The 24,372-nt window shown below is 43.7% G+C and overlaps 1 protein-coding gene across 1 annotated transcript; it reads left to right on the forward strand.

Moving 5' to 3' along the window:
* mbd5 (methyl-CpG binding domain protein 5) lies at positions 1–23,613 on the forward strand. The gene is made up of 10 exons (XM_071514207.1): positions 1–170; positions 3,725–3,827; positions 6,582–6,753; positions 7,364–9,470; positions 9,552–9,814; positions 16,728–16,942; positions 19,202–20,344; positions 21,663–21,736; positions 22,850–22,925; positions 23,551–23,613. The coding sequence occupies exons 1-10, from the start codon at positions 58–60 to the stop codon at positions 23,611–23,613; spliced, it is 4,329 nt and encodes a 1,442-aa protein (XP_071370308.1). The 5' UTR covers positions 1–57.
* Positions 23,614–24,372: the final 759 nt, after the last annotated feature.

Below are 24,372 nucleotides of genomic sequence, written 5' to 3' on the forward strand. Positions count from 1 at the left end.
CCGATTGATGTGTGATAGATATACCTCTGAGGTGTCGAGCGTAAAACCAGTGGAGCAATGAATGGCGGAAAGGACTGTGAGGCGGGAGACGACAGGCAGGCCGTCCCTGTCCAGGTTCCCATTGGCTGGCAGCGCAAGGCGGAGCACAGCGGAGGGGTCGTCTACATAAGGTAAGAGGAACTCCTCAATACGGCAACAGGTGAAGTAGTCAGACTGTCCGAGTTCGAGAAAAAAGACTTGTGACGAACTTTGAATTCCCTGGAAAATCTGTGGGGAATTAAACTGTGAAACACTCTCTCCTCGCTCAACAGTTTCTGTTGAGTTGTCCTTGAGCAAGGCACTTGGTTGAACAACTTGGTTGATGGGTCACTCAATGCTGACCGATTTTGGATGGTGTCTATGTACTGGTTTTGTGCAGCTACAAGGTTTTGATGAAGAAAAAATAAACAATATATCTTTGGTAGTCCAACACCATTCAACAATCATACAGAGACCAATTTCTCCACCCACAGGAGTAGAAAATAGGGCTGCAACTAACGATTATTTTCATTGTCGATTAATCTGTCGATTATTTTCTTGATCAATCGATTAGTTGTCAAAGTACTGAGTCTATACTTACAAACTAAAAATGGTGAAAAGGTGAATACAATTAAAAACAAGAACAAGTAGATTTAAGGTAAACACGCAAAGAGTTCTGAAAAAGAGCGTACTCTGACGATGTTCCCTGGGTGAATAAATGCTAAAAATATCTTTGTCCTGACGTATTCTGTGAGGCTTTGATGTGTGAAGCCGTAACACAAGTACCAACTGCAGGCCCGGTGGTTTCCTGGCTTTTAAGCAGGTTGGGTAAATAACACCAACCAAATGCTGGTAAATTTTGGATGTGGCTTTGGGGGGAAGCCAGCCGTCACTCGGGTCCTTTTCCGTTTACAAAATCCACTCGGCCGGTGAAAGGGCGAACGAGGCCGATGAATATTTTTTGGATTTACCAGCCGCTGTGTCCCGTAGACACAACAAGTTAGTTCCCTCCCCGGCGTATGAGCATCGATACATGCGTCTTTACCAGCCACAATGAACCCAAGCAGTCGGCTGGTGTCAGGTTTATTTTGGGTGTTGGAAAGAATCCTGTCTACTTCTATGACCGTGGCCTGATACTGTCACTACATGCTAGTATTTGCTCATGTTCTTTCAAGTTTAAAGTGTGCTTTTGCTCCGGGGATGTGCAACTGTACATCCTCCCAGTCGATATTTTCACAGCAGCTGGGACGGACTATTCATTCGTTGGGTGTTCTGTCAGCTTATCAGTGTAGTATATTATAGTATATTATAGGAACTACCATTTAACACAGTGTTTTTCATCAAAGCTAAGATTTAAGTGTTTCACCAGTTGGATTTTTCCAGACTTTCTTGGACACAAAACCCTGTTTCTCATGGTGTTTGACTGCTTCCCTGCTGTTTTGTGTTCTCAGTCACATTCCTGGTGTTTACCTTAAGTCCTTGAATATACCTGGTATTGACAGTTAGAGCTGCAACGATTAATTGATTAATCGATTAGTTGTCAACTATTAAATTAATCCCCAACTATTTTGATCATCGGTTAATCGGTTTGAGTAATTTTTTAAGAAAAATAAGTCAAAATTCTCTGATTCCAGCTTCTTAAATGTGAATATTTTCTGGTTTCTTTACGTCTCTATGACAGTAAACTGAATATCTTTGGGTTGTGGACAAAACAAGACATTTGAGGACGTCATCTTGGGCTTTGGGAAACACTGATCCACATTTTTCACCATTTTCTGACATTTTATAGACCAATCAACAGATTAATCAACAATGAAAATAATCATTAGTTGCAGCCCTAGTTTGTTGTTCTGTCAGCTTATCAGTGTAGTATATTATAGTATATTATAGGAACTACCATTTAACACAGTGTTTTTCATCAAAGCTAAGATTTAAGTGTTTCACCAGTTGGATTTTTCCAGACTTTCTTGGACACAAAGAAGGTGTTTGACTGCTTCACTGCTGTTTTGTGTTCTCAGTCACATTCCTGGTGTTTACCTTAAGTCCTTGAATATACCTGGCATCAACAGCTATGAAATCCTCAATTGGCTTTTCTTTCTTTCCAGGAAAACGCAGGTCTTGGGCTGGACGATATGGTTGAAATCAATATCACGATAGTCATAAGGATTTTTTTCGATATCGATATATATGACGATATGGCTCACATAAGCGGAATCACGCTAAATAATCAAATTAATGTTCATCATATTGAACCGAATGGTAATGTTTGGTCTGATGTCAAACTAAACTGAAATTTTCACATAATATTCCTACCATACTTCATTTTGTCTGAGTTTCTAAATAAAATGAGCTTGTTCTCATCAGTTCAGACAGCAGAATTGTGCGTCTCGATATCCCAAAATCACCATATCATCACAATATAATCCCACTGAAAGACTGTCAACGATAATATTGAATTATTGTCCAGCCCTATGCAGATCTATTTTTGAACATGAGCAATGGAAGTAAAAAAAAAAAAATCTATTGCCAAATTTGTCAATTATGCGGACACATCACCAGGGCATCAGTGCTATTATTTCATGTTTGGGATATCTTGATACTAATTTAGGCCTAATGATATTAATTTTTATTCACTCCCCAATGAGAGAGTCCATACACATATCAGAATATACAGTAAATGTAATTTCTTGAACATTTTTGTGAAACTGTACAAAAAAGACTGGTTTCCAGCTGTAGCTTAGAGTCATATTTACCTGATACTGCCTGCATGTCGACTGTATTCATTAGTGCTAGGTGTAGACCAATATATGGGTTTGCCAATATATCGGGCCGATATTGGCCTTTTATTATCAGTCAGTGTCGTATGACGGAGGTTCCTCCCTGACCGTCAGTAGTGAATGTTATTACTTTTATTTCATATGTCCGACAATTGAAGTAATTCCCCTGTGGTGTGGGAGTGTTTTAGGGCTGCAACTAACGATTACTTTCATTGTCGATTAATCTGTCGATTATTTTCTCGATTAATCGATTAGTTGTTTGGTCTATAAAATGTCAGAAAATGGTGAAAAATGTGGATCAGTGTTTCCCAAAGCCCAAGATGACGTCCTCAAATGTCTTGTTTTGTCCACAACCCAAAGATATTCAGTTTACTGTCATAGAGGAGGAAAGAAACCAGAAAATATTCACATTTAAGAAGCTGGAATCAGAGAATTTTGACTTATTTTTCTTAAAAAATTACTCAAACCGATTAATCGATTAATCAAAATAGTTGGGGATTCATTTAATAGTTGACAACTAATCGATTAATCGTTGCAGCTCTAGAGTGTTTTAATTAGCAGTTTCATGGGTGTCAGTCTGTAAAACCTTAAGGAGCTGCTGCTAACCCACCTAAAATATGTCATTAGTATAGGTTTCAATGGAGAGTTTTAGTGTCCCATGATGGTCTAAATGCTGTTTCAGGGGCTTTTCCACCCTGATAAGAAAACAATTCTAGAGGGAAACACTGAATCCTTGTAATTTTTTTGGGCATGAAATTGGTCAAATTAAAATATTGGCAGCTTCAATCCCAAAAAAAAATATTGATATCAGCTTTCAAAAACCCAATCAAACACAAATTAGTGCTGCAACACATAATATCACCCAGGGAATTGTTGTGCTCCAGCTGAAGGCCTTGATTTTGTTTTTTTGTTTTTTTCCCCCTGTCCAGTCCCAGCAGCTCGGTGCTGTCCAGCCTGGAGCAGGTGAAAACCTACCTGCTGACAGATGGGACCTGCAAATGTGGCCTGGAGTGCCCACTCATCCTCCACAAGGTAAGGCTTGTCTTCATTTAGGCACAGCGGGCGGCCCGGCCCTCGTAAAGCCGCCTCTTAAACCGGGCCGCAAATGCATCCTAATTAAAGATTAAGGTAGGAGATCCGCAGATGACATTAAAATCCTTAAAACCTAAACTCACATGAGCAAGGTGGTGTTTCTGTAGCTGCCGTGGTTTTTTGGGACATAGACTCTTTCTTTTTTTGTGTTTTTATTCATTGATCAGTCACTGTAAGGAGAAAGAAGGGAAGCTGAAGGAAAAATACGTGAACCACATATCAGTGCAAGAAGAAAAAAAATGGAGGAGTGTATTAGCCTAGTGAGATGACGTCAAACGGGATTTCGGTTTAGTTCGGGGATCATGTGTCTGATCCCGTCCCTGCTGTCGGGAGAATATGGGATGAAAGTGTGGGATCGCTTCATAAGGAGGAGGTGAAGTTTTGGTTGTTTTTTTGTTTTTTTTAGAGTATTTCCTCTCATATTTATTGTTGCGAGAGATGCGTAGATCGGGGAAGACGTGGTATGGCCGCCTTTGGAAGAGTTTTGACCGATCAGTTTGTAAAACAAATGGGAAAATGGCAGGTAACAGCATTTTGAACATTTCCTAAGCCTTGTTCCATTTGACTTTTAGCCATTTTTGATTTTTATTTCCTTTTTTGGATGGGATTTTTGGATGGGCCATTTGACTATTTGTATCCCTTGGTAATAGCTTCAACCAAGGCCTTGATTGCTGCAGTTTTCAAGGAATTTCCTCTTATTCTACAGTTGCATTTATTACAATTTGCTGTGAGTGAGCCTCAGCTGAATGACTAAATCAGTGATTCTCAACCTTTTTCATATCAAGGGCCACTAATTTAGTCCACATTAGGGCCACGGACCCCTATTTTATGAGGTTTTGTCTCTCGGACCCAAATCTGTGAATATATTTATTGTCAGATATGATTTTGTCCAGAATCCCATGACTATCTGTATTGTAGGAAGAGAGATAACAGAGAAACTATGATCAAAACAGTCATTCTCCTACATTCTTTTCTTGTGTTAACGTCTTGTAAATGAAATATTGGTGAAGTTTAACACTTCATCTATTTGCTGTGGACCCCCTGGAACCCCCTCAAGGTCCCCTGGTGGTCCCTGCACCCCACGTTGAGAACCACTGGACTAAATAATTGTCAAGTGAAAATCTAAGCTGATGTTTGGTCCAAAATGGTTCCAGAAACCGTGAATATACTGACTTCTCCGCTCTAATCTTTGTTCTAATAAGGCGGATGCACCCGCCACACACACACACACACACACACACACACACACACACACACACACACACACACACACACACACACACACACCACCACCACCACGCCCCGCTAAATTGTCTTCTTCTGACCGAGCAGTGACATAAACATTTCCTTTCAGACATCAATATTCTAAAATCCTTAACTGGCCCAACCTGCAGGTTAAATATTATGAGGTGTTTGGGAGGAGCAGCTCGATGTGTTTGTATGTTGGTTGGTTTGTTTGTGTGTGTTTATATCAATCTAAATAGTCTATATATTGGCTGCATTTTTATTTACATTTATTTTAGCGAGCTCAGCATCTTATTTATCTTATTAAATTCTCCCGCTCTATTAACTATAAGTGAATAACATATACTAACATACGCTACCAGTCAAATGTTTTGGCACACCACATCTTTCTTTATTTTTTACTATTTCCCCACATTTTAGAATAACAGCAAAGACGTCAAAACTATGAAATAACACAAATGGAATTATGCAGTGAAAAAAAAAAAAAGTGTTAAACAAATCAAACGATCTTATATTTTAGATTCTTTAAAGCAGCCGCCCTTTGCCTTGATGGAAAGGCAAAGGCTTTGGAAAGAAATTCATACATAGGATCAACTTCACTGTTTATATTTGTCTAAGAAACTCATTTATTTCAAGCATTTAGGCAGAAGACTTCAGATCAAAATAGCTTTAAGAGAATGAGAAACACAGAGCATTCAGTCAGGTGGGTCCAGACTGTTGACTGTACAGCTAATTTTAAATGGTTTCCCCCTCGGCATATCATATAGGCAACGTTTCAAACTTATGAAGCCTATTTATTCAGTTTATGTCGGTACAGACCAACTTTTGGACCAAAAACCGAATCATAGGTGCAATTAGGGCTGGGCGATATGGTTGAAATCAGTATCATGATAATCGTATGGATTTTTCTCTATATCAATATACATCACGGTATGGTTCATGTATTCAAAGTCACGTTAAATAATCAAATGAATGTTCATCTCATTGAACCGAATGGTAATGTTAGGTGTGATGTCAAACAAAACAGAAATATTCAAATAATATTCCTACTGTACCTCATTTTATGAGAGTTTTTAAGTAAAATTTGCTTGTCATCATCAGTTTAGACAGCAGAAATGTGTGTCACGATATCAAAATGCCTTCATATCATCACGATATGATTCCACTGAAAGAGGATAAACGATAATATTGAATTATCGCCCAGCCCTATGTGCAATGAATTGTGGTCATTGTAGTTCACAGACTCGTTTTCAGTGCTTGACAGCAGTACAGCTTTGTTTTTTATAAACTTGATTGACCAAAAATGGCAGGTTTGAAAGCCAGCTTAGTGCATCATAGCACCTGATAATAAAAACAAACATGCTGTTAATTCATCGCCGTTAATGTCATCAAACACCTGCGGTTCATTCACAAAGCACACAACAACGTTTCCCCCCTCTTCTTCCTCAGGTGTTTAACTTCGACCCGGGGGCTGCGGTGAAGCAGAGGACGGCGGAGGACGTGCGGGCGGACGAAGACGTCACCAAACTCTGCATCCACAAGAGGAAGCTGCTGGCCGTGGCCACGCTGCACAAGAGCATAGAGACACACCCGTCTCTGACGCTCACCAGTCCAGGGGGAGGTACGAGCGCACGTCTACATTTTTGTCTTTTGAATTCCTAAAAGTTATGTTTCAAGAGACTTGGGGTGAATTTTCCTGCACAGTGGGAAATCCGCCTGTGATGTTTGGCTGTGGCTGGGAAGTTAGTCTTATCTGCCAGTCGCTTTGGTAGATAACCACCGTCATCAAGTGGATGCTAATCTATTATAGAAATCTTAACTGGTTGGGTACGTAGTGAAAGTGGCTGGTAGATTTGGGAATTTAATAGCTTTTGTGGCTTGTAAACCAAAAAAAGTATAAAGTTCTTGTTGTCTTGGGCATTGCAGGATGAAAGCAATTTGAAATCTAGCATCAGAACTGGTATTTTTTATTGTTTTAGGTTGTTAAACTCTTCTTTTCCTCTCGTTAACTGGCAAGCTTCATCGAAAAATTTTATGATTTTTATGATCACAGAGGCCTGAAGACACAAATGAGTTTCCTGCCTTGTTTCTTGTCTAAGCTGTTGGTGTTATGGGCATTTTGAGCCACACAGAATATGAAATATGGCCTCAAAAATCATATTTTTATTTACTCTCAGGTTGTTGGAAGATTATTCTCTAATCAACTCAAATGTGTTTTGTTTGACCTCCAGGTGCGACGCCTATGGTCGCCGTGCATTCCACGCCTCAACGAGCAATAAGGACTAAACCCCACGAGGGCCTGGCCAACGCTGCCGTCCCCGACTGCAAGAACCCTTTCAAGATGATGATGGCGGCCGGGCAGCAGCAGCAGCAGCGGCTGTACCCGCCCCAGGAGGTGGGTGGAGCCCAGCAGCCGGAGCTCTACCCCGGCTACCCCAGGCAGCAGAGGCTGGGCAGCGGGGAGCCGGGCCCCAAATCCCCCTACCGGGGCGGTTACGGCGGCATGCTGAGCCCGCCCCCCTCCGGCGCGAAGCTGTACGGAGACGGGTCCCAGTCCCCCGGCGCCGACGCCCTGGGCAGCCCCGACGGGTTTCCACGGACCAACGCCTGCGGCTTCCCGGGCGCCGGCAGCCCCGGCTCCGCCTCCATCCACGGGAACGGCAGGACGCCTCTCTCCCCGCCCGGCGTGATGCTCCACGGCTCCCCCGCCGGACAGCCGTCCTGCGCTATGGCAGGGAGGACTAGCACACCCCTCTCCCCCACGGCCACTGCCAAAAGCCCCGTCATGAACATGAACATGCCGCGGGGGAACTTCCCCCCTGGGATGGATATGCCCCGAGCGGCGTTCCACCATAAAACACAGCCCCCCCTGCACCCCGGACCGCCCCCCTCCATACCTCCCTCCTGCGCCCTTCAGAAAAGGCAGTTGACCTCTGAAAAAGACCCGTTGGGCATCCTGGACCCCATCCCCAGCAAGCCGGTCAGCCAGCCCCCCGCCAACGCCCCGAACCCCTCCAACTTCCAGCCTAGCATCCACTCTCAGGTACCAATGATGAATGTAAACATCCCCCCTCCCGCCATCGTCCCCTTGCCAAGTAACTTACCTTTACCCACAGTGAAGCCGGGGCCCGTGGGGCACGGCGGCCACGTTCAGAGGACTCAACAGGCCGGTCCCGCCTCCTCCATGTCCCCCTCTCCCGTCACCTCTCCTGTCCACATGGGTGGTCCCGCCCTCGGCAGGATGGAGGCTTCCCCCCATCGCTCGCGCTCCTCCTCCACCTCCTCTGACCACGGGAACTTCGCCATGCCCTCGGGGCACCAGGCCCCCTGCGGCACCATGAAGGTCCCGCCTCGCTCCCCCAGGTCGGCCATGGGCTCGCCCCGGCCGGCCATGCCCTCCAGCCCCTCCACCAACAAAACCGACCCGCTCCACCAGTACAAAGACTCCCAGCTGCTGTCGGGGATGGGTAACTCCATCGGCGCCCAGCAGCACAGCAACCCCATGTACTCGCCCACCTCTTCCTCCTCCTCCTCCTCTTCCTCTTCCTTGGCCACGCCCAGCGCTTCCCAGAAGGGCCACCCGGGTCTCCTGGGTATGCCCCTCAACCAGATCCTCAACCAACAGAACGCCGCCTCCTTCCCCGCCAGCAGCCTCCTGTCAGCCGCAGCCAAAGCACAGCTAGCAAATCAAAACAAACACAGCGCTGTTGGCAACAGCGCCGCCGGCATGGCGGGCATGGGGGCGGGCGGCGGGGGTAGCGGAGGGGGCGGCGTGCACCCCGGCTCCCTGAGCGGCCCTCGAGGCATGGAGGGACACAGCACTTTAAACCCCATGCTCCCGCCGAACTCCACCGTGCTGCTCAACACACCCGAGGGCCAGAGCGGCCGGGCGGCGCTGAGAGACAAGCTGATGGCCCAGCAGAGGGATCCGCTGCGCAAACGCAAGCAGTCGTCCGGCAACGCCGCGGTCAACCACGACAACGGCAACAACATGGTCTATATGCTTAACAAGCCGGGCATGGGGCCTCGCATGCCGGGGGCCGGTCCCGCGGAGCAGCTGCGGAAGGTGGCCCGACTGGGAAACCTGCCCCCCAACACCTCCATGGCCCAGCTGCTCCAGTCCATGAGCTGCCAGAGTTCCCACAACCTGGCCGGGGGCGGCCACCGCCCCGGGCCCCCGGGAGCCGGCCAGCTGCACTACGGCGACGGCGCCTCCATGGTCCCCGGGGCCCAGCAGAACCTCCTGGCCCAGCAGAGGCTGCGGGGCCCGGGGGACGCCATGCAGCACTGCCACAACATGGACTCCTCCGGGGGCCACCCGGGCCCTCACCCTCATCCTCACCCCGGCCCTCACCCGGGCCCTCATCCTCACCCGGGCCCTCACCCGGGCCCTCATCCTCACCCCGGCCCTCACCCCCAGTTCCCCGACATGATGGCCCAGATGCAGGCCTCCTCCATGGGGAGCTGCGGGCCCATGGGGCCCGGCGGCGGACCGGTCGGCCCCGACGGCATGCCGCTGGGACGGCCCAACACTAACCCCCCGCCGCTGTCCCACCCCGGCCCTCACCCCGGCCCTCACCCCGGCCCTCACCCCTCGCAGCAGAACCTCCTCCACGGCATGGGACGGACTAACATGGTGGTGATGTCACACGGAGGCGGCGATGGAAGCGTCTCTGAGACAGGTGAGGGTCCAGACAGGACTAATGTGCAATGTGAGATCAGGCTACACTATATCATCACAGTTTGTATTATTATATATTGTGATTTTAGTTTCCACAATTATTAAATGTAGGATATTGATGTAACTAATGTAGTTAAGATGTTCATCAGATGCAAAAAGTATTCATCATCAATCAATACCAGCTAATTGGGGTTAGTAAGCATGATCATAATATCTTAACAAAATAATCGTCATTTTAGCCATAATGCTCAGTGCTCATGGCTGTAATTATGGTTGTTCATTTTCAATGATTTTCTCAGATGATGCTTCTAAAAAATTTTCCCTACGTGCCTAAATTTTTCAGTTTTTTCTGTGGAAAAAAATATTGTCAAGCCCTAACATCTCATTGAGTTTATTTAATTTAGTGAGATGAGTTCTTGATGAACATGACATTTTCTACAAAGTGCACATTACTAATACTTGGATTGCAGTTACGGCTAAAATAATTGCACAGTTATTGATTGTGGAACTCGCGATATGATGTTGATATTAGATGCAAAAATTACTAAGATAATCAAGATTATTGCGACTTTACAATTCACCAGCCATCTTCACCATTTCACTAGCCACATAATGTAGAAATTATCCCAAAAATGATGGTGGGGCTGGTGACCGAGCAAAGTGTCTGACAGGGAAACAAACTGACCGCCATTTGGCTGCAGGACCGTGTTGATTTCCTGTGCTTTTAATTAGTATCGACCCCCTCGTGATAAGCGAGCGGTTGGATGAAGACACCGTTTCTATGGTTATGAGCGAAATAAAAACCAAAGGATTTAGGTGATCGGCCCCGAGCCTCGGCAGCCGGAAGAGCCGGCCCCTCATCTCTGGAAGCTAATTGTCAGTCAGCCAGTGTTTCTCTTTGTTTTATTTGTACACTAGCATCAGTCAATGGAGTAAGAAGATGGAAATGGGATCTGCATCACGCTTTAAGGGAAGCAGCCCAGATAGGCCGCTCTAAAGAGCTTCTCCCAGCTAGCTGGTCGCTATAGTAACCATGGACCCTGAATAGAGACCAGAGTGAAGCCTTTGAAGAGGATTTAGGCCTGTGTGTGTGTCACTGTGACTGTGTGTGTGTGTGTGTGCTTCTATTTATTTATGTGTGAATATGACAGAGTTTGACTGTGTGTGTGTGTGTGTGTGTGTGTGTGTGTGTGTGTGTGTGTGTGTGTGTTTTGACAGCACTGAAAAGGCCTTGATCTTATGTTTTTTCTCCTCTCCTGCCTGGTGTGGGCCTGGGCTGTATGAGTTTATGTATTCAGCGTGCGTCTGTGTGTCCTCATATGGTTTTATAATGGAGATATCAGCAAGGTCTTCCTGGCCTGCTGTAGGCCACCTGTTCTCATTATCAGGTGCCCCGTTATTCTGGATTTCTGCTAAGTCAAATCATTGAAATTCAGGTGGTCCTGCGTGGCTCAGGGGGACGGAGCGTGGCGTCTGTCCCTGCTGGGGCCACCCAAGCTAAAATAACGAGTCTAAATTGTCAAAATCAAAAATATTACCTAAGCCCAAGTCTATAAACGTGCATTTAAATTAATAATCTGCGACATTTTCACATGAATGAATGTCCGTTTTGCTTTCTGACTGCTCTAACTCAGCAGTGATTCAACTTCAAGAAGAAGAAGAACTGGATAGTTAGCATGAGCAGCGATGGCCACCATGGCTGAGCGGAGAAGCTACAACTACAAAACAGAAAACTAGGCATGGGACGATATGAAAATTTCATGTCATGATTATCTTGGCCAAAATAATTGCAATTCACGATATTATCCCGATAATCATCAAAATATGCTCAAAACTCTTAAAATGGCACTAAAACATACTGGAATCACTTTACTTTACATTTTGTTAAGAAACAAATATTTTTATTGCATCATAGGACACATATCTTTTTTTTGTGAACATCCTTTTTAGTGAAAAACAAACAAGGACAGATTCAGACTCTCGCCAACACCCAGCAGGTAATCACAATGAGAGAAAAAAATCCATTAATAAAAATAATCTACCTATCAACCTGATATCCAAGCATTCACATGGTTCAAAATAAATCAGGAAATCAACAGGACTGTACATTAGTGAGCTAGACTTGTGAGGATATTCACGATTATCCCGATAATGGAAATTCACCAAGAAGATTTTATCGCGATAAAAGATAAAATCTTATATCCTCCCATCCCTACAAAAAAAACCAAGCTCCTCCCACACTGTTTGATTGACAGGTGATCTGTGGGAAGTGCAGTGCAGAAACACCACAGCGATGAGGCTGAGCAACAAAGATGGAGACTAAATGTGGATTACCACTTTAAGGAGTAATTTAAAAAAAATTGGTGATGATGGTGAATTCAGGAAGAACGTTCCAGTTTAGTGGCCCTGATGCCAAATAAATGAAACAATATTTTGCCACCAAATATCATCTGTTCCGCCTCTGTGTATCTCTGTAGATTTTCCCAAACTTCTGGCTAATTTGGACGACACATTAGGCGTCTTAAGAGCACTGAAAGCTGTTTGAAAGTGGCCTAGTCAGTGGCTTCTTAGTCTTAGCCTCCAACCATCTGTTTCTAGACGGCCAGCAAGCTTTGAAGCCCCGCCCCCACCCCCCCTCCCCCCTGCCCCCCCTCCTTTACCACCACCCATCAACCCCAAAGTTCATTGTAACCCCCTTTGCCCAGACCCCCTGCCACCCGGCTCCAGCGCTAACCCTAACCCATCCCCCGGGCAGGCTAAAATCACACCACCCAACCCTCATAATCCAACCCCCCCCCTCCCTCCACCCAGCTCCCAACAAGCTTCCTGGCAGCGGACAGCACCACCAATCATCACTCGGTTCCCATGGCAACCTCCCCCGGCAACGGCCGTCACTATATCATAGCAGTAGAGGAGGATGGGAGGGAGGGAGGGAGGGAGGGGAGGGGGGCGTTGGCCGAGTCGTGGCCCTCAGCCTTAGAGGGGAGAGAGAGAGAGAGAGAGAGAGAGAGAGAGAGAGGCAAAGGGAAAGAAAGAAAAGGAAAGAGAGAAAAAAAATAGAGAACACACACAGCTGCCCTTCAGCTACGTAGCATCGCACCAGCTGCTCCAGTCGCCACCAGTACACACACACACACACACACACCACACACACACACACATACACACACACACACACACACACACACACACACCACACACACACACACCAAACCCGGCGTTAGGCCTCTGAGATCTTGTGTTTTCCGGGGCTTCGTCTGCATAACGTTGCTGCTGGGCGTTTTTTCTTCATTCAGTGATACATCTGTAGCCTTGATGTGTTTTGTCGGCTCTCTGTCGCTAACAGGTCCGTCTGGCAGCGTGTCCTTCTGTTCGCTCGGGCGCAGCGGAATGTGAAACTGCGACTTTCACCTTTTTTTTTTTTTAAACTTTCAAAGTCTCGGGGCAGAGGAACGCTCGTTTCCTCGTGGGCGCAGAGAGTTTGAGAAGGTTTGACTCACACAGAGCCGCTGAGAGTCGACTGCTGGTGCTGAGGAACACTGTGGTGCCAGGTTTGAAACACGGCACAGGACTGGTGTTTTTATTTATTTTTTTAGTTGTTTATTTCACTGGTTCCCAACCTGGGGGTCCCGACCCCCACTAGGGGTCACCAAAGCTTCACGGAGGGTTGCAAGGCCTTCTTTGTTTTAAGGGGTGTAAGAAAACTTAAAATATATATATATATATATAATAACTTAATAACTTTATTTGTATAGCACTTTTCTAAAAACAATGTTTACAAAGTGCTTTACATACAATAAAACGCAAAAGCAGCAGTAATAGAAGATAGGCATAAAAGGTAATATATGAGGTAGACAGGTACAACTAAAAACACACAAACAGAGATACAATTGAAAACAGATCGAATTTTACATAAAAGTGTGTGCTGAAATTTTTTTTAATAAAAAATAGGAATAAAAGGTAATACATGAGATAAACAGGTACAACTAAAAATAAACAGAGATACAATGAAAAACAGATGGAACTTAAAATAAAAGTGTGTGCCAAAACACAAGAAGGCAATAAAATGGAGATACAGGTACAGTATATACAGTAGATCTCAACATTTCTGTAATTTCTGTGAAGAAAAGAACTGAATGTAGTTGTTATTTTTAAAGTTTAGATGTTTTTTTTAAGATATAAAGGAGGATAAGGGCGCGGTGAAGACATGAACACATGAAGCTGTATTCACTCTCTGCTGAACAGCCTCGTCCTGCATTAGAAAAGTTCACAGTTAAATCAACCAGAGAGCGTCAGGGAGAAGAAAACACTGAATTTGTCTGAAATAAGCATAATAAGTATGTATGATAGTTTAAAATAAATAATACAGAGAATTGTATAAAACGTTCCTAAAAATATCAGGAAAACTAATCTCTGATGCAATATTCACATAATCTGCTCAATATTCATCCAAGTTGCTCGTTTTACACAAACTTCCTGCAGTTATTGCGTTCACTATTTGGGTTAATTGTACAGGTATCAGTTTTTCTGTGCTGTTATTGTTATACACTGAAATAATATGAAATATCCATAAAATATGTCAATTCATCAGGGGTTGTCTGTTTACTCGGTGATAGGATAGGGCTCCCTTAAGGAAAAAGGTTGGGAAGCACTGGTTTATTTGATCGGGACAGTGCATGTGACACAATTACACTTCACTTTATTGATATATAAAAGATGTTTGCACATGGAGTTTGTAGCTGCTGCTGATTTCCAACCCTATAGTTCCTAGCTGGGCTTTTAAAGAGACGACGACTATCTAAAACGTCTTGTATAGGCTGATAAAAAGTACAGAAACTTTAAAAAATTGCCTACATTATAGATTCCAGAAACAGCGTTTTGCAGCGTTTCACGTCACCAGCTTGCATAAGATTCACACTCATGAGCGTAAATCCTTTAAAAAACGTGTTTATTTACACGCCGATATCAGTTTGCCATACGTTTTTACCAGAAAATTAGGCTCCAAATGCCTTAAAATAATCGCGTGCCTTATTCTGATGATCGTGGTGTTTTGATGCCAGCATGCAAGAACAGTCGGGGAAACAGAATATATGAGTAATGGCAAAACATTTTTTCTAGTTTTTCTCCCATCGCTCCAAAACGACAAAAAAATTAAATCCATGCATCTTCAAAAAGTCAGTGTTTCAGTGAAGAGAATGATGTGTTACCCCGGGGTTCACGAAACACACTCAACATGTTAAAGACCATGTGAACTTTGAAATACCCCGATGATTAGATAAGATAAACTTTATTAATCCTTGAGGGAAAATTGGCTCGTTGCAGCAGCGAAAAATAGACTGTTGAAAAAAAAAAATCCAATTCAAGATTCATCAATAGGAATTTGGCATCAAGTTCCTCTTGGCAGGGACAAAGGCTCATAATGTCGACCGTTCAGATTTACATATTTTGGCAGTTCACAGATCATAATGGATGGAGTAGTGAGTGGGTCAGTCCGGTTCAGGCCTCCTCCCTGCTGAAGTGTCCTTGAGCAAGACGCTGAAGCCCTCCCAGCTCCGGACCCCTGACCTCTGACCTCTGACCTCTGACCTCCCTGTGGAAGGAGAGCAAGAGAAATAACAGTTCCCCTACAGTGATGAAGCTTCACATGACATCATTAGCATTACATTAACATGGTTGATATTTCTTGGAATGAAACTCTTGAATTATTTTGATCACATTTCATGAAAATCATAGTTTCCAGCGGTGCTGTTCTGTCGCTGACCCTGCGCTTTGATTTCCCTGTGTGTGTGTGTGTGTGTGTGTGTGTGTGTGTGTGTGTGTGTGTGTGTGTGTGTGTGGTGGGGGGGTTGCATACTATATAACTGCAATGTCTTAGAAAACTTTCGTCATGTTTCTCTTTCACATCTTTCCCATCTCTCTCTACTGTAAACTATCCAAATAAGCCAGAAATGCCCCCAAAAAAAAGGTAGAATACAAGGCAGCTTTGGTGGGAATCCAGTTCACTTCTTTATAATAATAATAATAATAATAAAGTATATTTGTAAAGCACTTATCAAAAACAGAGTTACAAAGGGTGTCACATAAAAAGCAAAAGTAAAATCAGTAGACAAAATAAAACACATGGTAAAACGAAGCTCGACATGAATTTAAATGAAAGTGCAATGAAAATAAAACAATAGGGGAGTAAAGCACAATTAAGAAAAGTAAAAGGAATAAAAGGCCTTTTAAAAAGAAGATCATCTCATTGGTTCTGCAGGAGACACTTTGTCAGTGTGGAAAGTGAAATGATGATAAAGTTCTGCACATCTAAAGTATTTCAGACGCATCAGAAACTGGATTTAAGACTTTGTTTTCTTCAGTCTGATCCAGAGTTTAAAAAGTATATTTTGTTGTATTTTTGTATTAAATTCGTTCAGGTTCACTCTGACCAATCACAGGTGACTTCTCTCCGGTTTCCTGCTTCCTTTCCAGTCCCGTCGTTCCCGTCTCTCCCGGCTGTCCGATAAAGCACAAAGGACACAAACAGAATCTTTAAAAATGGATTGATGGGTGTTCCTAATAGTGCTGAAACGATTAGTTGATTGACAGAAAATTAATCGATTCTAATTTTCGTAATTAATCAATTTAGATTTAGATTTGCTGCTTTTCTCTGTTTGATATCACTATAAAATACATACTTTGTTTTGTTTTTTTTGTTTTAAGGATCACAGTAACTTATGATGGGCATTTGTCATTATTTTTGACATTTCGTAGACGAAATTATTAACCGATTCGTCAAAAAAATAACTGATAGATTGATTGATAATGGAAAATAATGGTTAGTTGCAGCTATAGTTCCTAATTTAAAAACATGAAGCGACTTGTGCGGGCGTCCGGCTGACCCGTCTGACCCGTCTGTCCCGTCCGTCCTGCAGGAAACCCGTCGGCTCTCGGCTGCGGTCTGGGCGGCCTGCAGCCCCACGGCGGCGGCGGCGGCGGCGGTCAGATGTACCAGCAGCAGATCCACCAGGCCCTGCAGCCGGGCGTCGGCTCCCACCCGGCCTACCAGGGCCAGCAGCACTTCTCTGACAACCCGCCCTACCCAGACGCCAACGCCGGCTCCATGGCCTGCCTCTACCAGAGCTACCAGGTGGGTGGATGGGCCACGAACACACACACACACACACACACACACACAGGCCTGGAATTAATTCATTTTTAGGGCAAGGCCACTTTGGCCTTTGATAAATACAAATTTATTGGGGCATCGTGGCCAAAATGTAGGGCACCAAGGCCAAAACCAATGGTTATTAAAATCCTTTTTCCTCAACAAAATAAATCTCCTAATAGAAAAATGAAGTGCTGCAGTGTGATACAGCTCATATGTCAGATGGCTCAGACTGCAAAGTTAGTTACATGTCCAGTAACACACGATAACGTAACTGTAACCCAGGTTATTTTCTGTAGCTACAAATTACAGATGTCCCCTAAACGCCTCACTTGCAGACTAGTGGAAGACACTACAATTTACCGATGTTCCCTAAACGCCTCGTTTGCAGGCTACTGCTACTGATAGAGTTTTTGCGGCTCTCAACCCGGTTCATTTGCTGTATTCTTCATTACAGCGGCTAATTATCTGCTGTACATTTAAACTGACTCTAGTTCTGCTCAAGCACTCATAGCTCTCTCTCTCTCCTTCTTTCAGCGACTTTCTCGCTAATCCCACAGTTGTTTACACGCTTTTCAGATCTGCTAGTTACTTAGCTTAGCAGTTAGTGATGGCTTTTCTCTCTCAGTTTAATTAATAATTAGCTGTTAATGTTTACGTTAACGTTACACATATATTTGCGGAGTGGGAGAAATCTCGCTCTACTGTTGATGTCCAGCGGGATGACAGAGGCACTGGGAAACGTGATTTTGTTTATTTGCTGCGTCACATGTAGTTTTAAACTTTCTTTTAAGGCACAACGGCCAGTTGAAAACAGGGCATGCCCAACTGGCCGTGTGGATAGTTAATTTTAGAAGGGGCATTACGGCCACACTCCGGGGCATCCACGGCACTGGCCGTTTGGCCGTGGTGTAATTCCTGCCCTGCAGGTGTTAGTGGATACATATTAGAGTTAGACTGTTATTTGAGGATATATTGGCCTTTAATTAAAATCGGGTAATCAGTGTTCCCACCGCCAATATGATGCAGGTGAGGATGTGATTTTACTCAACAGCTTCAGGTTTCTCAGTCTGCAATGAAACCTTCAGGAGGTGCCAACCAACCTAAGGATTTCATTAGCATGGATTTCAGTGGAGAGTTTTAGTTTCCCATGATGCTCTAAATGCTGCTTCAGAGACTTTTCCACCCTGACGAGAAGAAAGAAGAAAGTTCTGGGGGAAACATGGAATTTTTTGGGGATGAAAATTCATCAAATTTAAATATACAGCACAAAATATCGGCGATCAGTATGAAATTTTGAAACATTATGTAAATTTGACAGGTGAATTCCAGACAGGGAAAGTCAGGGAATAGCATAAAGAAAATAATGGAATTTAACAAATGGGTCACTTTACAGGACGAGGAGGATATAGCAGAATGTGTTTTGCCCCTTAACTTTTCTGACCTGAAAAACACCAGAACTAATACAGGAAGGAAGGACATTTTTAGCTTGTAGTTAAAGCTCCTTGACATAAACATTTATGTACATACACCTATATACACAAGTTCTTGCCTTAATATTCTTTTTCTTTCTTGTTTTACTTCTTGCTTTTATTTGTATTTGTGTTTTACACTATGAAGCGCTTTATGTCGAACCTGTTCGTTGAAAGCGTTTTAGAAATAAATTTGACTTGACTTTGTGACAGGAGAAGAGACGTGAAGAGTTTCAATCTAAAATGAGAGATCCACCATTTGGAAAAACGTGACATTTACAAAATGATTCAAGGCACATTTTGATAAATATTTTTCACCAGAAAATCTAATCTAAGTATTTGAAAGATGCAAATGCCATCCTCAAATGTTTCCATTTTATAAGCAAAGTTCTTGAGATGGACAAAACTAGGTAATATTCTGAGTGATATTTCCTTGCATAATATGTTGTGTAATATGTGTTAATGCATGTCAGTGTGTGTGTCGGGGCGTCCCAGCAGTTAGACTGGCTCAGGTGAAAACCCTTCCATCGCCAAGCATCCACCCGGCTAAAGTTTCCTTGAGCAAGACACTGAATCAGAAGGGAAGGAGCAGAGAGAGGGGGGGGCAAAGAAACAAGAATTTCCTTATTGCGATCAATAAAATATCATATTTCATTATTAGTACATTATCTCGACCATATTGTGGATATTTCCTGGAACTAAACTTTAATTTTGATCTCAGTAGCAGCACAGATAGTTTCTCCCTGCTGACCTTGCTGTTGTGTCACAGCAGGGGATGTTGTCGCACCCGCAGTTCGGGGAGGGGCAGCCCCAGGGGGAGGGGCTTCCGGCGGGAACGCCGGGCCCCGACAGGCTCCCCGGCGGAGGCCCCGAGTCGGTGGACGCCATCTACAGAGCCGTGGTGGACGCCGCCAGCAAGGGCATGCACGTCACCATCACCACCACCGTGAGCGGCACCACGCAGGCCGGCCCGGTGCCCGCCCTCAGCGCCATGAGTGCCTTCACCGCCTCCATCGGGGAGCCCGTCAACCTGCCCCACGCGGTCAGCGCCGTCATCCACGGGCATCAGGAGGGGGAGCCGCTATCCCAGCAGCCCAGACCCAGGCAGGCCCGGCCGGGGCGGGGCCAGAAGAACATGGAGCCGGGGAAGAGCACGCCGGACGGCCCCGAGGCCAACGACTACTTCCGCTCCGCGGGCCGCGGGACTCCCAGGGGGCAGTGGGACGGGGAGACGCCGCACGGCGGGGGCTTCGACGCTCACGGTAACAGCAACGCCTGGGGCGGCGAGGAGTTTCTGGAGTGCTCCACCCAGGTGAGGAGCAGTCCCTGCATGGAGCGACCGGCCAGCCTGGCCCCCGCCCCGCCCTGCCCCGCCGACGGGTCCCACGACCACGACCACGACCACGTCTTGGCCCTGGCCCCCGATAAGGCCTTCCTCGACGACGGCTACCGCTTCGGCAACTGCGGCCGGACGCCCGCTAACTACAAGGAGCGTCTGGACCAGACGGTGGAGCGCTGCGCCCACATCAACGGCGCCGCCGCGCAGTTCAGCGCCCGGGGTTACGGCGAGGTGCTGGGCCCCCCGCGGCAGGAGCTGACGGGGGATGACCAGTCGCCGAGCTCCTCCACCAGCCTGGAGGGGCCGCTGGCCACGGCCAAAGACTACAGCCACTACAACGGCCACTTCAACGGCATGGCGCCCAGCCCCTCGGACACCAAGAGCCTGAGCAGCGAGGAGGACCTGCGGCAGCCGGACTCGCCCTCCTCGGAGCTGCTGCACTACCGCTCCAGGACCTTCAACATGGGAGAGCTGGTCTGGGGCCAGCTGAAGGGCTTCCCCCCCTGGCCCGCCAAGTTGGCCGGGGACGAACAAGTGCACAGCGCTGCCATGCAGCTCCGGGAGCAGGCCAAGGTGAGACAGACGGGCTGTGACACACTGATGTGACACATAGATGACGCTTTACTCACTGATAAGACTAATAATAATATCAGTAATAATTTTATTTATGTAGCACCTTTAAAAACCGAGTTTTACAAAGTGCTTTTGACAGTCAAAATAAAAGCAGAACACTCCAAATGAATTTAAAAACAACGGAACCGTGTGAAACAGGAATTAAATTAAGAGAAGAGGACACAGGAGGAGAAGAGCAACATTCAATTAAATACTAGGATAACTGAAAGATAAAAAACAAAATAAATGGTATGGATAAAATTAAGATGAATAAAAACAACATCCCATATAAGCAAATCTATAAAAATGGGTTTTAGCTAGCCTTAGCTCCTCAGGCAGATTTGTTTGTCAGCTCTCCCAGCCACTTAAGCAGCTAACCAACCATCATTCTGAAATCTTACTTTGTTTGAAAAATCTTTGAAAAAGTTGGCTGGTAAAATATTGAAAATGAAGAGAAAGACACGCACATCCAAAAGATAGGTGCTGGATCAAAGAAAATATCAAGTGAAATACAACAGAAGATCATCTGTTGTGTTTCACTGGTAAAATATTGAGAATAACTAGTGAATTTGGGGATTTAAGGGATTCTGGGTGTCCTTAGATAAGACAGTTAGTTTCCCCCTGATCACTACTGTCAGAATCCCTTTTAATCACAGAACCATTCATACATAGAATACAACTCAAAGCTTTACGTTAAATAAATGAATTAAAACAATTAAGAGCAAAAGCATTTTTTTTAACCAAAAGCAAGACAGAATTTGTCTAGTAAAATTACATTAAAAAGAAATAAATAAATTTAAATATAATTCAGACTACACATTATCAGTATATGAATCATGAACTCTTACTTGAAAAATGTGATGCCTACTATGACAAAAGCATTGCTCTAGATTATGGATTATTACTGAAGCCGGTTGCCAGCGTAAAACTGTTGCTTACAAATAACAAAATATTAGATGATACAATCGGTTGTATTTGACTGTAAGCTATAGTTCCCCCAGATGGATATCTAATGCAACATTGAGAAGTCAGGGCAGGAAATTAGCTTTTTTGTCCACCGGCCATAGTGGCAGATGGATTTCAAAATGCACCAGACAATTCCACCATTTTACCTGCCAAATCTGAATTTTACAATAGAAGAGGAGCTCAGCGACGGCTGGTTGTTCTGCCAAAGAAGCCGCCAGAAGAGATACAAACTTAAAACCTGCAGTCCAAATGTGGTCGGTGGTTCTTTCCCTCCTCTGTACTCACCTGCTCATCCTCTTCTGTCTCCGTCCAGGTTGAGCCAGAGAAGCTAAAAACACTAACTCACGACTTGGAGGCACTTGACCGAGCCGCCAAAAGAAACCGGAAGTAAGTCCGTTCGCTCTTTACGCTTTCTGCTGACCCGCCATATCACTTGGGCTGAACGATTTTGAAAAAATATGTAATTGCGATTATTTTGACTGATATTGCAATTGCGATATGATTTGCGATATTAGAGGGAATGATCATTTTTACATCATTATTCTCATTTTCATTGAAAAACGTATTAAAATGATTATGGTGTGATTTTTGCGGGGATCTGTACCAAACAAAGATGTTTTCTTAAGTCTGTAGAATATGATGTGTAGGCCTGGACATCTCTGCAGCACCACAATATTTACTTTAAAATGCTATTTTGACACATTTCACCTTTAACGAATATTGTGCCTCCTGCGATTTGAAAATTGCAGTAGGCCATATTGCGATTTCGATAAAATTTTGATTAATTGTTCAGCCCTACTGCTGGCAGGTGAAAACTGTAAATTCAGTTTGGTTTTGTTTCTTCTGATCCCTTGAATTGAAGGTTTTCTATTTATATGTGGAGGGAGTTCGGAAACGTATTTTTTCAGTCAGAAAAAAAAACTTTCTTAGTTCCTGAAAGATTTACTTTTTGCAGACACATGGTTTTTACCTGGAAGCAGCGACGTACATTTTGTTTTGCAGTACAAAACAGAATTGAAAACAAGCAGCTTTGCTGTGGTGAAAGCTTGTTTCAGGGTGTCTAAAGTAGAGCTGAACGATATTGACAAAAAATCACGAAACTGCGATTATTTGACAGAATATTGCAAAGGGGTACACTCAGTTAAGGGTTAGTTAATGGTTAACTAACCCTTAATTAACAGTTAACTAATGTGTAATTTACTAATGGTGTTCATGTTAACTAAGGTATTAATTTATACATTATTTAATAGTTTATAAAGATGACTATTAAATAATGTATAAATTAATACTTTAGTTAACATGAACACCATTAGTAAATGATTCCCAGACACATTAGTTAACTGTTAATTAAGGGTTAGTTAATGCTTATTAAGCATTAACTAGCCCTTAATTAACGTACCCTTATTGTAAAGTGTTACCAGATTGTTTAAAGAAAAGTGATTGTGTTGGGGGAAAAAAAGAAGAAAAAATTGAGAATAAAATGTGAATGTCGTCCAACAGACCGGGGAAACTGAATAATCATTTGGAAGCTGCTATCCACGAGGCCATGAGTGAGCTGGATAAGATGTCGGGCACAGTGAGTATTCCCTCCCTCCTTCCCTTCTCCTCTTCTCCTCTTTCCTTCCCTCCTTGTCTGCTTCCTCTCTCCTCTCTTTCTGAAGGGATCGCGATATCACTTTTCGGTAACACTTTATAATAACCATCATTAATAAATGGTAAATTGATAGTGAATTAAACTTTAGTTAATAGTTATTTTACTGTTAACAAACAATGAAATGATCATTAATAATGTTTACTAATTATTAGTAATGCTATAATTTGTTATTTTATCATTCGTTTGTGTAATATAAAATCATTTGTTTATAAATTATATATTGTATCATAGCTGATAAGAGACGGTAAAAAGGGTAAAAAGCTATGATACAATATATAATTTATAAACAAATGATTTTATATTACACAAACGAATGATAAAATAACATAAATTATAGCATTACTAATAATTAGTAAACATTATTAATGATCATTTCATTGTTTGTTAACAGTAAAATAACTATTAACTAAAGTTTAATTAACTATCAATTTACCATTTATTAATGATGGTTATTATAAAGTGTTACCCACTTTTCCCTCCCTGAAACATCCTTTTTTTTTTTTTAACTTTGGGCTTGTCTGCGAATCTTCTCTCCCAGGTTCATCAGATCCCGTCGAGGGATCGTCAGGTCAAGCTACCCAAGCCTAAGAGGAGGAAGATATCCAGATAACATTGAATGTGTCGGCCCAAGAACGTCCTCGAAGCTTTCGGAAAAACGTCGTCCGTTCAGCCTTGATGCGGTCTGAGCTCTCTACCAGGTGCTACACATGGACTTCAGTGGTACATCGTTGTTCCATGATATCAACTTGACTTAATGACTGACTGACCACAGAAAGGTGCTGGAAATTCCAATCACCAATACAGTTTTAACTGTAAACAAAACAAAAAAAACCACAAAAAAAAAACAAGAAAAACATCAAAACGGTTGCAATTTGTCTACAGCTCACTGAATTAACTATTTTTTTCTAGTATAAGATAGTAAAACGAACGAAAAAAAGCTACGAGCATTACCTTACATATTTAAGAAAAATAGACAGTCCAAATATTTCTGATACATTTTCAATATGTACATAGATAATCCTGAAATTTCATGCTATTAAGAATTGTATGTAAATATTGTACAATGTCATGTACAAGCGTACCTAATGCACATTTTATCTTTTATTGTACAAAAACAAAGCAGAAAGAAGTGTACCAATGTCTTGGTTTCTATTCAGAAATGCGGTCGCGCTAACGGCCGCGCGCATAGGATAAATAAGAATACAGCCTAAAGCTTTTATATGATGAACTGTAAGACGTGCTGTTTGTTTTCTGGTGAGGGAACAGCAGTGGAACAGGCATGAGTATGTGAGTTCTCCATTACGACAGTCACTTCACACCAAGTTAAGTGTTCATTTGTATTGGAAAAACAAAACGAAACAGAATGAAC

Source organism: Centroberyx affinis, unplaced genomic scaffold (genome assembly GCF_046629955.1).
Source record: "Centroberyx affinis isolate AG114_WGS23_722 - 3 ecotype Tasmania unplaced genomic scaffold, CSIRO-AGI_Caff_v1 ptg008241l_1, whole genome shotgun sequence".
Lineage (NCBI taxonomy): Eukaryota > Metazoa > Chordata > Actinopteri > Beryciformes > Berycidae > Centroberyx > Centroberyx affinis.